At 42.4% G+C, this 12,563-nt stretch overlaps 1 protein-coding gene across 16 annotated transcripts in view; it reads left to right on the top strand.

The window, feature by feature from the left end:
* The window catches only part of LOC126470094 (uncharacterized), a 1,674,514-nt gene that overhangs the window by 89,086 nt on the left and 1,572,865 nt on the right, over nt 1–12,563 (top strand). For all 16 annotated transcript variants that reach the window (XR_007586124.1, XR_007586123.1, XM_050097649.1 and 13 more), the window contains exon 2: nt 240–1,394. Coding sequence is in view for 14 of the 16 variants with exons in the window: in XM_050097649.1 (XP_049953606.1) it covers nt 305–1,394 (1,090 nt within the window). In the remaining 2 variants the exon portion in view is untranslated. The remainder of the gene's footprint in view (nt 1–239; nt 1,395–12,563) is intronic.

Genomic DNA, 12,563 nt, shown 5'->3' with positions numbered 1-12,563 from the left:
TCATAGGATAGCACATTTCATAACATGACATTGTAATTTCGAAGTATTACTATAGCTTATTATTAAGGGGTTTTCCTTAGGACATCAACACGATTGAAGCAAGTGTATGTGAATGACATGTACCTCGCATTCAACAACACAGTGTACTTTCTTTCTGATGATATTACATTTTTATGCCCTGTAAAGATACTATTTTGTATACACTGACTCTAATCATTCAAAATTAATTCCTGTTGCAGATAAACCTGAGAAGCGCCGGACCTTTTCGCTGGGAGAGTATAAGTGAATACGACAGACTGTAAGCATGTTGAACAAGGACGCTAAAGTGACAGAAGAGGCCCTGTCGCCCCCTAAAAGTGGTGATACCCCCACTGGCGAGGCTGATACAGACAAGTGCCAGGCTCAGAACGGAGAGGCAACCACCGCCTTAATTACCTTCGAAGAAGGCGAGCAAGTAAGTTCCATTGCGAATACGACAGGAGAGAAGAACTCACACGAGAACGTCGCAGAAGCGAAGAACTCTGACACCGAGGTAGCAGAAGTCAGAGGTTCGGAAGCCAGCAAGGCAGAAGTGCAAATTCCAGAGATCAGTACAACAGACGTGAGCAGTTCCGAAACAGTTATGGTGCAAGTGGAGAGTTCCGAAATGAATAGTGCGCAAGTGAATGATTCTCTCGAGACGAAGGCAGAAGTGAAAAATTCTCACACTAGCGTGGAAGAAGTGAAGCAACCTGATGTGAGTATGAGCGAAGTGAGGAATACTGGTGATAAGGTGACGGAAGTGATAATTTCCGATGTGAGCGTGGGAGAAGTGAAAATTTCTGATACAAATTCGACACCTAAATCGATCTCACCAGAAGGCGAGAGTGGCGGGGGAAGTGAAAATGCGGGAGTTAGTGCCAACGAGAACGTGCAGCCGGTTGTCACGGAGACTCCTACTCCGAGTGCTTCGGAGCCTCTGATCGAGATTTCCGATGACGGGTCGTGGGACATGAAGCCCCAACACGAACTGGAGGCGGCTGGTGCCCCGAGGGAATCTACCGGAGCACTCGAAGGAAGTCTGTACGAAAACCAGACTGCGACTGTCGAGGATGAGGCGAAGTGTGCTGCAGATGCCGCTGCTACACCGGTACCCGTTGCTGTGTGCCCACCGAAACCGTTACCACGCAAGCTCGAGACGGCGGCTGCTGCGAAGCTAGAGGAGTCTGCCCAGTCAGAGGAAGCCCAGAACGGCGCAACCATTCTGGAAGCTGTGGCGGACCTGTGCGTCGGCCTGAAGACGCTGGACAACGCCAAGCCGTACAAGGACGGCGAGGAGCCGCCCACAGAGACGCCTGCCGACCCACAGCATGCACCGCCACCGCCGCCCTTCCGCTTCGGAAAATTCCCGAAAGGTAAGTGCACGCCCTCACAGATTATCCCAATATCTCTGCGATTATGCGATATTCGTTGTTGTTGTACAAGGCGTTCCAAAAACTTCACCTCATTTCACAAGACTGTATCACCGAACGAAGTAACGCAGTGATTAGCACACTGGACTCGCATTCGGGACGACAGTTCAGGTCCTCGTCCGGCCATTCAGATTTACGTTTTCCGTGATTTCTGTAACTCGCTCCAGGCAAATGCCGAAATGGTTCCTGTCAAAGAGTACGGCCGATTTCCTTCTCCATCCTTGAATACAATTTACGCGCGTGCTCCATCTCTAATGACCTCGATGTCGACGGGACTTAAACACTAATCTTCCTTACTTTTTAAGACTGTATTTTCTACACGTATGCAGATCACAAGTTAGTTTATTCTAATTCACTTTTCTTTCCAAATAATTTTAGATATAGCCATCTCGATGACTGCTATAAAGACGAGGACAGGCTGAAAAATAATACCTCCAAATTTTTACGTGAAAACCAGTAAAGCTTTTTATATAAAACGAACTTTATTAACATTCTACATCTTTGTTCTTCACGTCTACATATTTGCACATCTTTGCCGCTCGAGGGCTCTGAATTATAGCGTGTAATATGGTGGCGTGCAACGTAACTATGTCGGCACGTGAGAAACAGCGTGGTAGAGTTCGTTCGCAAATGAAGCACTCTCTCCTTCAGAATGACAATGACAATCTCAAACGAGCACTGCTATATCTGCAATAAACCGACGTCTTGGGTTCACTGCCAGCGATCATCCTCCATACAGTCTCAACTTGGTCCCATCCGATTTCCATCCGTTTTCAAAACAACAACTTCGAGGACTACACTTTGATAACGATGAAGCGGTGCAGGCAGAGGTGAGGATGTGGGTCCATCAAAAAAGTGAAACATTCTACAGTGACATTGTCAACAACTTGCTCTCTCTTTGGGAGAAATGTGTTCGTCACCAGAGTGACTATTTTGAGAAATAAATATGTAGACATGAACAATAAAAATGCAGAATGATCTTAGAATGTTAACAGATTTAAGAGTTTTCACATAAATAATTTGAGGGCACTACTTTTCAACAAGCCCTCGCAGTTTCTGGGGTATAGGATCATCCTGCTTTACTCCTCATCCAACAGAAAATTTCCTCATATGGTTTCCTACACCGAGTGAAGCCATCGAGGTATTGTAGACATTACATAAACGATTTATTAGATAGTTGCGAGAAAGTGTGCCTCAAGATAAATCTGTCAAAAAGCAAATGTTATGCACAGCAATGGTACTACAAGACACATAATATTGAACAACAACTGTCTAAATAATGTTAACGAATATGTTTATCTAGGACCGTTAAATGATATCCAAGAAGATTTAAAATCTGATTTTTCCGCCGAATGAAGCTGGGTTGAAGGGTTTATGGGAGAAATGCATCCATTTTTAAAGCTAATATGCCAACAAATTTAAAAAAATCTGTTTTTTCGAACAGCATCTTCTTTCCGTACTGAGACAGAGCTGTGATTTTCAAAAGAAAACATCTCAGAAAGCTACAAAAAGTTTTCACTAAGAAAAGTGAAAAAAGAAGTGAAGAAATAAGAACAATGAAAGGAGTTCGGGATGTTGTGGAAACGATAAAGACACCAAAATCGAAAAGATATATCGCACATCTAAATGACAGATCATAGGCAAAGACATTACTGGAGTGGAGTCCCAGAGGAAGACGCAGATTCCAAGGCACACAATCCGGCCGCTGGAATAAGGAACTGAAGAATGTCGTAGGCTTCAGCTGGCAGAGGAGGCAGAAGACAGAGACATCGAAACAGAGCTTGAAATTGTATTTGTTAACTTTAGATTAAAGAGACTATACCTTGTAACGATTGAATTAGCCGAACCATAAATAACTGCTGAAAGAATTAAAGTTCCGTCTCCGTAGCTGAGTGGTCAGCGCTATTGATCGCCATACAGAAGACCCAGGTTGGATTCCCGATATTCCTAGGGATTTTTGCTTTTTGGGAGGAGGGAAGCGGGGTGCAATCAGCCTCGTGATGCCAACTGAGTAGTAGCGGCTCCAGGTCACGAAAACTAACAGCCCGGAGAGCGGCGTGCTGACCCCAAGCTCCTCCGTACTGCATCATATGTCGCCGTTGGCGGAGGGTGACATGGTGGTCGGTCGATACCACAGGGCCCTCCAGGTTCTGTGGATGAAGTTTACATTTTTACGCGAATGAAAACAGAAACTTGGGGTGTATTTTAAATCACACATCGAAAATAGAAGTTAAGCTTGGCGCCAGTTGTAAGTTGCCAGGTCAAGTGGTTTCTGGTGGATGTTTCCCTCGATCGTTCGCTCGCCCGTTGTCCAGCGTGTTTCGTGTCACGTGTTGTGTATGAATAGGAGAAGCATTGCTGTCACGCAGTCGAGGTGTTGACTGCGTCTTGTCGCTGGTAAGCATCGCCGGTTTTGCTGCTGCGCCCGAGCATTACGTCGCTATTGTATTAACAAGACGGGAAAAAGTGAATCACGCATCGACGTCCCCGTAGTGAAGTCAGTAGCCTGCAAGCTACAAAAACAGTATTAATGTCAAAAAGCGTTACGGAGGTCATGCAATTTTACAGAGACCTACTGCAGTGTTGAACGATGTTTTGAAATTATTCCCGACGTAAATCTACGATGTCCAAAGAAAATGGTGTTGACAGAGCCCTTGGACGTCTAGTACTACCTTTATGTCGGTGACTGAGTAAGCGCAACGCACTATACTCGTAATATTTATTTGGTACACGAACACGAACTCTGTGACATGCACCCATTTCAGGTTGGCGTCTCTTATTTCTACGCGTAACTCTTTGGCAGTGCTGTTGCAATATATGATTCTAGTGTTCAAAAGCGTCTTCGTAATTCAAGACGGACAAATATATTTCTGCGCAATAAAATTGTAATACAATGAAGGCAGCATGCAAGAAAAGTTATTGACACGAAGCCTACGACATGCTTGGATACGCAATTAACATGTCAGTGCAGTCGCACGAAGTAGGTAGACGTAACATTATCTACATTCGGTATGTAAGGACAGATTACGCAATGTGTTTCTCAGTCAGAAATCGCCTCTCAGTGTTGGTCGTTCTTGTGAAGATCGTGTTATGCCTCGTGTAACGAAAAGAGAAACGTCCACCAGCTGGTGTTGTTATTCGACAGTGGCATAATCGTACCCTATCCAGGCTCTGGTTTACCGTTCTGTGATATTGCTGTTCACATTGTTTGGAATCCAATTATTTTCGTGCGAATATGGAGTCGATGAGTTTAGGAGGGTCCTACTTAACACCATGGAGGATCCCTATGGCCTCAAGCGACTAACACATCAGGGAACAGACGTATTAATTACTCGACAGTGCAGGATGACAGTCACGTTACGTACCTTGAATCAAGAAATGGGCATGTTCGCAGCAAGACAAGTATTCATACATAGAGAGCGACGACATGTGGAACATCCCGGACTGTCAGGACGGCGACCATTGATGCTGCTGCCCTTAACGCGGTAGCAGAGAGAGGTGTGCCATCTGTGGTGTGCCCAACGACAAAACAGGACGCAGGAGTGCCACCACGTCGTCTTGTCAGATAAGTCGTGGTCCTGAGCACAGCATCACGATGGACATCCATGTGTGGAGGCTCCGAGCGGAACGAACAATACCGAAACGCATTCATCATCGTCATACGGACCCAGCAGTTGGCCTGATGGTATCGTGTGTCATTGGGTACATAACGCTCTCACCTCTGGTTCACACAGAGGGCGCGAAATCTCTGATTTCTTAATGTCGACGAGTGTGTCATATCTTTGAGGTCTGTGTGAAGTTGTGTTTCAGCAAGGTATCCCGAGATAGTATGTTGCCCGTCTTCCTAGCTCGATGCAGAAAATATTCGATTGTTGCCTTGTCCAGCACCTTCTCCAGATCTTTCGCTGACTGAAAACCTCTGGTCACGGTTTTCTCAGAGACTGGCATTTCCCACTCGCCAGCCGTTTCGACTGATAAATTCTGGCATAGAGTGAGGTAGCATGGAATGATTTACCCATATCTGTCGTCTAAGCTCAGTACGACTCGATGACCTGTCGGGTTAGAGCTATTGTTATTTCCAGAGGTGAAACCTCTGTGTACAAAATTTCGCGTGGTGTGTATTCCCAAATCACGTACAACTGCAATTGTTGTGATCTTTGATCTGAAGACTTGTTTGATGCAGCTCTCCATGCTACTCTACACTGTGTAAACCTTTTCAACTGCAAATAACTACAACCTACATTCTTCTGAATCTGTTTGCTTTATCTGTCGCATGGTCTCCCTCTACGATTTTTACCTTCCCCCGCTCCCCGTCCTCCAATACTGAATTGGTGATCTCTTGATGTACCATCAACTGACACCTTCTTTTAGTTAAGTTGTGTCACAAATTTCTTGTCTCCCCAAATCTATTCCGTACCTCCTCGTTAGTTACGCGGTCTACCCCTGTAATCAGCAGCATTTTTCTGTACGACCACATTTCAGAGGCCTCTATTCTCTTCTTGTCTAAACTGTTTAGTCCATGTTTCACTTCCAAAGATGGCTACACTCCAGACAAATACCTTCAGAAAAGACCTCCTAATACTTAAATCTATATTCGATTTTAACAAACTGCTCTTCTTCAGAAACGCTTTTCCTTGCATTACCGGTTTACATTTTATATCCTCCCTACTTCACCCATCATCAGTTATCTTGCTGCTCGAGTAGCAAAACTCATCTACCAAATTTAGTGTCACGTTCCCTAATCTAATTGCCTCAGAACCACCTGAGCACAACTGCATGGTATACTGTATGTTCATTATAAGTAACTTTCATTGTTCGCTACCCTGCCTGGTGTTGCAGTTTGAATGTCCAGCAGTGCATATATCGGGTGTCCCATGGAACGCACACAGACTGAATGTGTTAAAACTGTAGAAGATACCCATACAAAGATTTCGTCAAGAAATGGATCGGAAAAGCAAACAGTTTAAGATAGTGCTAATATATGCAATTTATCATTTATGTGTATGTCCAGGCAGCTATTACCTTCAGTATAATATTGTTGTGTTTCAAACAGCGTCAAGTGGTCAACGGACAATGAGCGGCCGGCATCGGTCTCCTCTGCTATTGTCAAGTAGTTGACTGTCGTCTGAATGCCACTGCCATGCTTATACCGCTGAGCCACTGCCTGTGACGCCCGCAGCAGGACGAAACTGGCACGGCGAAATATTCTTCTGGTTACTACAGTGTCGATGTGATGGTTAATGATGGCAAATCGTGGGCTCGTCTTCTCATCACGGACGCGTAGTAGGAAGGCTAGCGGGATTAATACATTGGCCTCCTCAACGCGCACCTTCCCCAGGCGTCTGATGCTGCGCTACGTCTCCTCCCCGTAGAGGTACGTTATGTACGAATGCATGCTCTCGCGGCGATATGCATTAATAAAATATCCTCGGGTTTCGAGCCGCGAAATGCGTTAGATGACACTTCTATTATTAAGCGGACCAACGACTTCTGGGATCAGCAAGAGAGATCAAAAATCGGACAACACCCACAATAAAGACGGTGGCTGCAGCTGAGTACGGCCTAGGATCCTGTAACTCTGGAGCTGAAGCTGGTGCGGCGGTCGCGTGCTTTATAAGTATGGCAACGGCATTTAGACAACAGTCAACCACTTTGCAACGGTAGAGGAGATCTCTGTTGAAAGCTAGTGGGCAGTTAACAACTTGACGTTGCTTGAAACCTGAGAATATTTTATTAATGGGTATCGCCATGAGAGCATGCATTCGTACATAGCTATAACGTTGTTTAAATATAATTATATTTCATTGTTTTAGAGCTTCTGAAATCAGGAAAACAATAATACAATGATGAAGTACTTATCGTAGTACTTATCAGCGTTTGAACTGGAAATTTTCTAGAAACAAAAAAGAAAAAAAACTGGAAAACACACGACTTGGCTCTGTTATAAGGGTTAGTCAAATGAAAACGAGACAGATGGAAAACAAGTAGATCGAATTTTCTCATTATGAGACTATTGAAGGACGATCTGTTTTAATTGTTAAAAACCAAAATCCAAGCTCACACAAAATATTTTTTATTCAAGACAACCGGTTTCAACTGTTTTAGCTGTCAGCTTCAAGCCTTAAACATTTTTTGTAGTAAAACATGTTCATTTTACGCTGAACCACATGCACAAGATGTCAAGTGGATAAATGTGCTGAGTTTTATCCACTTGACATCTTGTGCATGAGGTTCGGCGTAAAATGAACATGTTTTAGTATAAAAAAATGTTTGAGAGCTGAAGTTGACAGCTAAGACTGTTGAAACCGGTTGTCTTGAATAAAAAAATATTTTGTGCGCTCTTGTCTCTTGAATCGTTTTTAACAATGGAAAACAAGTCAAAACAGCAATATCGGAATTGTGAATCCGTCTTGATGCAAAACACCTTGTTATTTCTTTATTTATTTATTCCCCAAACTAGTTTCGGCGAATAAAAAAGTAAACAAATAACAAGGTGTTTTGCATTAAGACGGACTCACAATTCCGATATTGTTGTTTTTCTATACAATCACGGTGCAAATGGATGAATTCCAATATAAAGTTATTAGAAAACAAGTAATTAAACTGTTTAATATTTCAAAAGTAATTGCCGTAACTGTTAATACATTTATCCCATTGTGAGACAAGATGGTGAATGCCTTCATCAAAAAATGTTTGCGGTAGCCTACGAAACCATAATTGTACCCAGGCGTGCACCCTTCGTCCGGAGCAAATCGACGGCTACTAATGTCTTTCCTCAGGGCTCCAAAAATATGGAGTGCGCATGGCGAGAGATCGGAACTGTATGGAGGATGATACCAAGCTTGTTTCGACTACGTTGTACGAGTTTCGCTGGGAAGCCCTTACACATCCTCCATTCAGTCCTGATCTCTCCCCATGCGATTTGAAGAAAGGCAAACCTACGTTTACAGCCTTTCTAGATTTAGCGAAAGCTTTCTTGAAATGTTGTGTGGTCCGTACTCTTTAATATTTTCAACGTAGCAGCGATAAAAAAAGGGAGCGAAAGGTTATTTACAACTTAGCAATAACCACTTTGCTGTTGTAAACGTCAAGAGATGTGAAAAGGAAACCGTAGTTGAGGAGTGTGACAGGGCCTTATCCTATCACCGATGTTATTCAATCTGTGCACGGAGTAACCTGTGAAGGAAACAAAGGAAAAATTTCGAAGGGGGATCAAAGTTCTGGGGGAAGAAAGAAAAACTTTGTGGTTTGCCAGTGACGATGTAATTCTGTCAGAACAGGATGTAGAGGAACAGGTAAACAGAATGGTATTGAATTGGAAGGAGATTATAAGATGAATATCAAGAAAAGTAAAACAATTTCAATGGAATTTAGAGGAATTAACTCAAGCGATTCTGAGGGAATTAGATTAGTAAATGAGACATTAAAAGTAGTAGATGAGTTTCGCCATTTCGACAGCAAAGTAACTGATACTGGCTGGAGCAGACAGAATACAAAGTGCAGACTGGCAATAGCAAGAAAAGCATTTCTCAAAAAGAGAAATATGTTGGCATCTAATCCAAATTTAAGTGTTGGGAAGTTTTTTCTGAATGTTTGTCTGAACTGTAGCCTTGTACAGATGTAAAACGTGGGCAATAAGCAGTTCAGATAAGAAGAAAGAAGAAGCTTTCGTAATGTCGTGCCTTAGGAGAATACTGAACTTAAGATGGGTAGATCGAATGACAGATGAAGGGGTACTAAATAGAATGTGGAAGAAAAGAAATTTGTGGCCCAACCTGACTAAGAGAAGGAATCAGATGATAGGACGCATCATGAAACATCAAGGAATTGTCAATATGGTTATGGAAGGAAGTGTGGAATGTAAAGATGAAAGAGGGAAACCAAGGGTCAAATACAGCACGGATGTTGAAATGGAAGTAGCGATGAAGAGGCTTGCACAGATTAGACTAGCATCGAGATAGCCGTATCAAACTTGTCTTCGGACTCGAAACCCCAACAACAACAACAACAACAACATTCATTATACAGAAAAAACATTCGCCCTTTGCGAGCCATCACATATTAAACACATTGTTATGTACCGTTTGTAAAATGTTAGGAGTAATCATGTTACGTATGACAACTTCTGTATTTAACGGCAAAATGTAAACTGAAAATACAGGGTGAGTCAAAAGCAACTTAACAGCTTTGGAATGATATAAATATTTATTGAGATAACTTTCGGAATCAGTAGATTTGTCATTTTGTAGCAAACAACCTCAAGTCTCACATAAAAGTGTCAAGTGTTATTTTGCTTCGATGTGACCACCATTTGTGATGCGGCAAACATCCCACTGGTAATCAATTTCTTCCATCATTGGTTGCAGAAAATCGGGCGCAACTTGTGCAACGGCAGCGTAGATTCGACTTTTCAGGTCGGCTAAATTATAAGTGTGCTTGGAAGTTCTTTAACGTATTCGATGCGAAATTTATGCCGAACAGTTATTGCAGAGTTCGTTTCATGCAACCATTTTAACTATGCACTACGCTAGCGCTCCTGGTGGTGGAATGGGTTACATTATGTGAATCAAACTGGAGGTTGTTTGCTAAAAAATGACACATCTACCGATTCTGTAAGTTATCTCAATAAATTCCTATATCATTCTGAAGTCCTTTTTGACTCACCCTGTACATTCATGCTGAACTACTATATACTTCATTCCTAGTGCCAACTTTTGTTTGGTTAAAGCTGTGGAGACGTATGGATTCATAGCTATTTCATTCCAGCGACTTGATATTCGATTTTCTCTAAAGAAAGGAAAGAAGCTTAGTGTTTTTTTGGCCTGTCAACGACGAAATGATTAAAGATGGATCAAAGACTCGGACTGGAGGACGACGGGGAAGCAAATAGGCAGTGTCCTTCCAAGAGAACCATCCCGGCATTTGCCTTAAGTGATGTAGGGATACTACAGAAAACCTAAATCCAGATGACCGAACGAGGATTTGTATCACCATCCTCCAGTGCCTTTTCTCTGATTAAATGTGCATATTGGACAATGAAGTAAGCTGTACATCTTACTGAAATTTCCAGTATTGAAACAATACAGTCTTTCAGTCTGATCACTGCAGTTTAAAATTACCACTTGACTTCCTAAATTCCATAGCTTCACCAATATTTCTTGTTTAAGGGCTTACCGCAGTAACATAGTTGTTCACTGCTATGAGTAATGTTTATTTAATATAATAACGATAATTTTCGAGGAACATGTCAGTGCCATCCTAGGAAGACAACTGAAACCAACAATATAGAGAGCTAACTATGCCTATTATGCTTTCATGTATGCTGAGAGCTTTTTTTCATGGCTGTCTCTGCTGATGTCGCCTATTTATCTTCAGTACCTGAGGTTCGAATCCATTGTACTTTTCGATCGTATATTTGTATTTATTTGTAGTAAACACTACAAATCAGATGTATTATAGAAATAATATGCTAATGTAAACTTTTCAAAAGAAATTTTTCATCATCTACATAACTGTGCAAGCGTGTGGGTTTAGATTCAAAGGAATTACACAATGTAAGAATAACCTTTACTAAACTGAAAATCAAACTTTGAATAAAAATGAAATAACAGCCACAATAAAGGCAGTCTGTTCAAAAGTGTGTATCTATGAAATCAAAATTTGCTACTGGTTCACAGTGAGTACCGTGTTGATCCACCCCGAGAGATGTGTCATGCTTTTGAATACCACTTGGCGTGCTGTCCACAAAGTCTTCATGACTTTGCTACTCCAGCCTATCGCACTCTTGTGGCACTTCGGAGGTCATCCAGGGTTCCTACGAAGGCACACTGGAGGTTTCAATGGGTTCCAAGAATGCTCAATCCATTCACATCAGCAGATACCACAGGCCGTTCCATTCGGTTTATTCGTGCTCCCTGGAGCAAAGAGTGTACAGCTACACAGCCCTCGATTTACCTTCTCAGGGTAGTGGCACCAACCCGAGTAAGTGGTCAGCTTGTTGCAGAGTTAATGACTTCCATATGAGTCTCTGTGTTGATGGAATTTGATTGTTTCCTCTTCCTGGTTAGGAATGTGTCTAGTGTGCAGGCAGAATCGAGTCAGATTTGCTTTCGTTCAAACGAGCTAATAATCAATTGAATAAGAGAGAGCTGCTATGTAGCAATAAAAGCACACGTGATGACAAGGCCAATGTTTTATTTTGACTTTTCGTATGACTGGAATGTCGCCAAACCATGTACGTGTCGAAATGACAGCAGACTGGAAGATGGACAAGGTGCACAGTAGTGGAACAAAGACAGCACAAGTGCATTTTGTTAGTGCCAGTTGCCTACATTCAGAGGCAAGTAGACATTCAAGGGCAAACATATTGTTCTCTTTTGATTGATAGGTCCTTAACCTACTGTTCTGCTAAGTGGATTATGACCTTCTGGGGATAAACCATCCTTTTGATTGACAGGTCCTTAATCTGTTGCTCAGTTAAGTTGTTTTCCAAGAAATCACCACCTGCCCCACTACCATTCCTCCTCCCCCCACGCTCCTCCTCCTGCACCTCTCCAGGAACTTCCCTCGCCGATACAAGTTCACTTTTGATATAAATTTTATTGATTAATTAATTTACTCAATCAATTAATTAACTTCTCCCCCTCTGGGAAACACCCAGCCCTCCGCCTCTCCTCCTCCACCTGGAAACTGACGGGAAAAAGACTCAGTTGATTGACCATTTGGCGGGAAATCGATTGCAGAGTATGGAATATTGTTTAAACAATTTAGACAATGTGTAGAATATTGCTTATTTAAACAATTTACGGGATAGAAGGTGATATATGGAATATTTAAACAGTTGCGATGCTTTTTCATTCGAGTTGCATAAGGAATATTCGGCGTATTTGACCACAGACGGTTTGAGTGTGCCCGATATGAGAAAAATTCTACAAGGTGCGTTTCAAAAGTTCGGTGGATGGTCTCAGAAAACAAAGGAAAGAAGAGTTACAAACAAAATATCTTTACTGGCCTTCAAAGTAATCACTATTAGCTACGACACTCTTCTGACATCAGGTTTGAAACTTTTGGAAACTGTCAGCAAACACTTCTTGTGATATCGCTCGAAGCATC

This window comes from Schistocerca serialis, chromosome 3 (assembly GCF_023864345.2).
Source record: "Schistocerca serialis cubense isolate TAMUIC-IGC-003099 chromosome 3, iqSchSeri2.2, whole genome shotgun sequence".
In the NCBI taxonomy this organism is placed as follows: domain Eukaryota; kingdom Metazoa; phylum Arthropoda; class Insecta; order Orthoptera; family Acrididae; genus Schistocerca; species Schistocerca serialis.
Note: the sequence above shows the minus strand (reverse complement) of the source record. Positions and strands in the feature narration are given on the sequence as shown.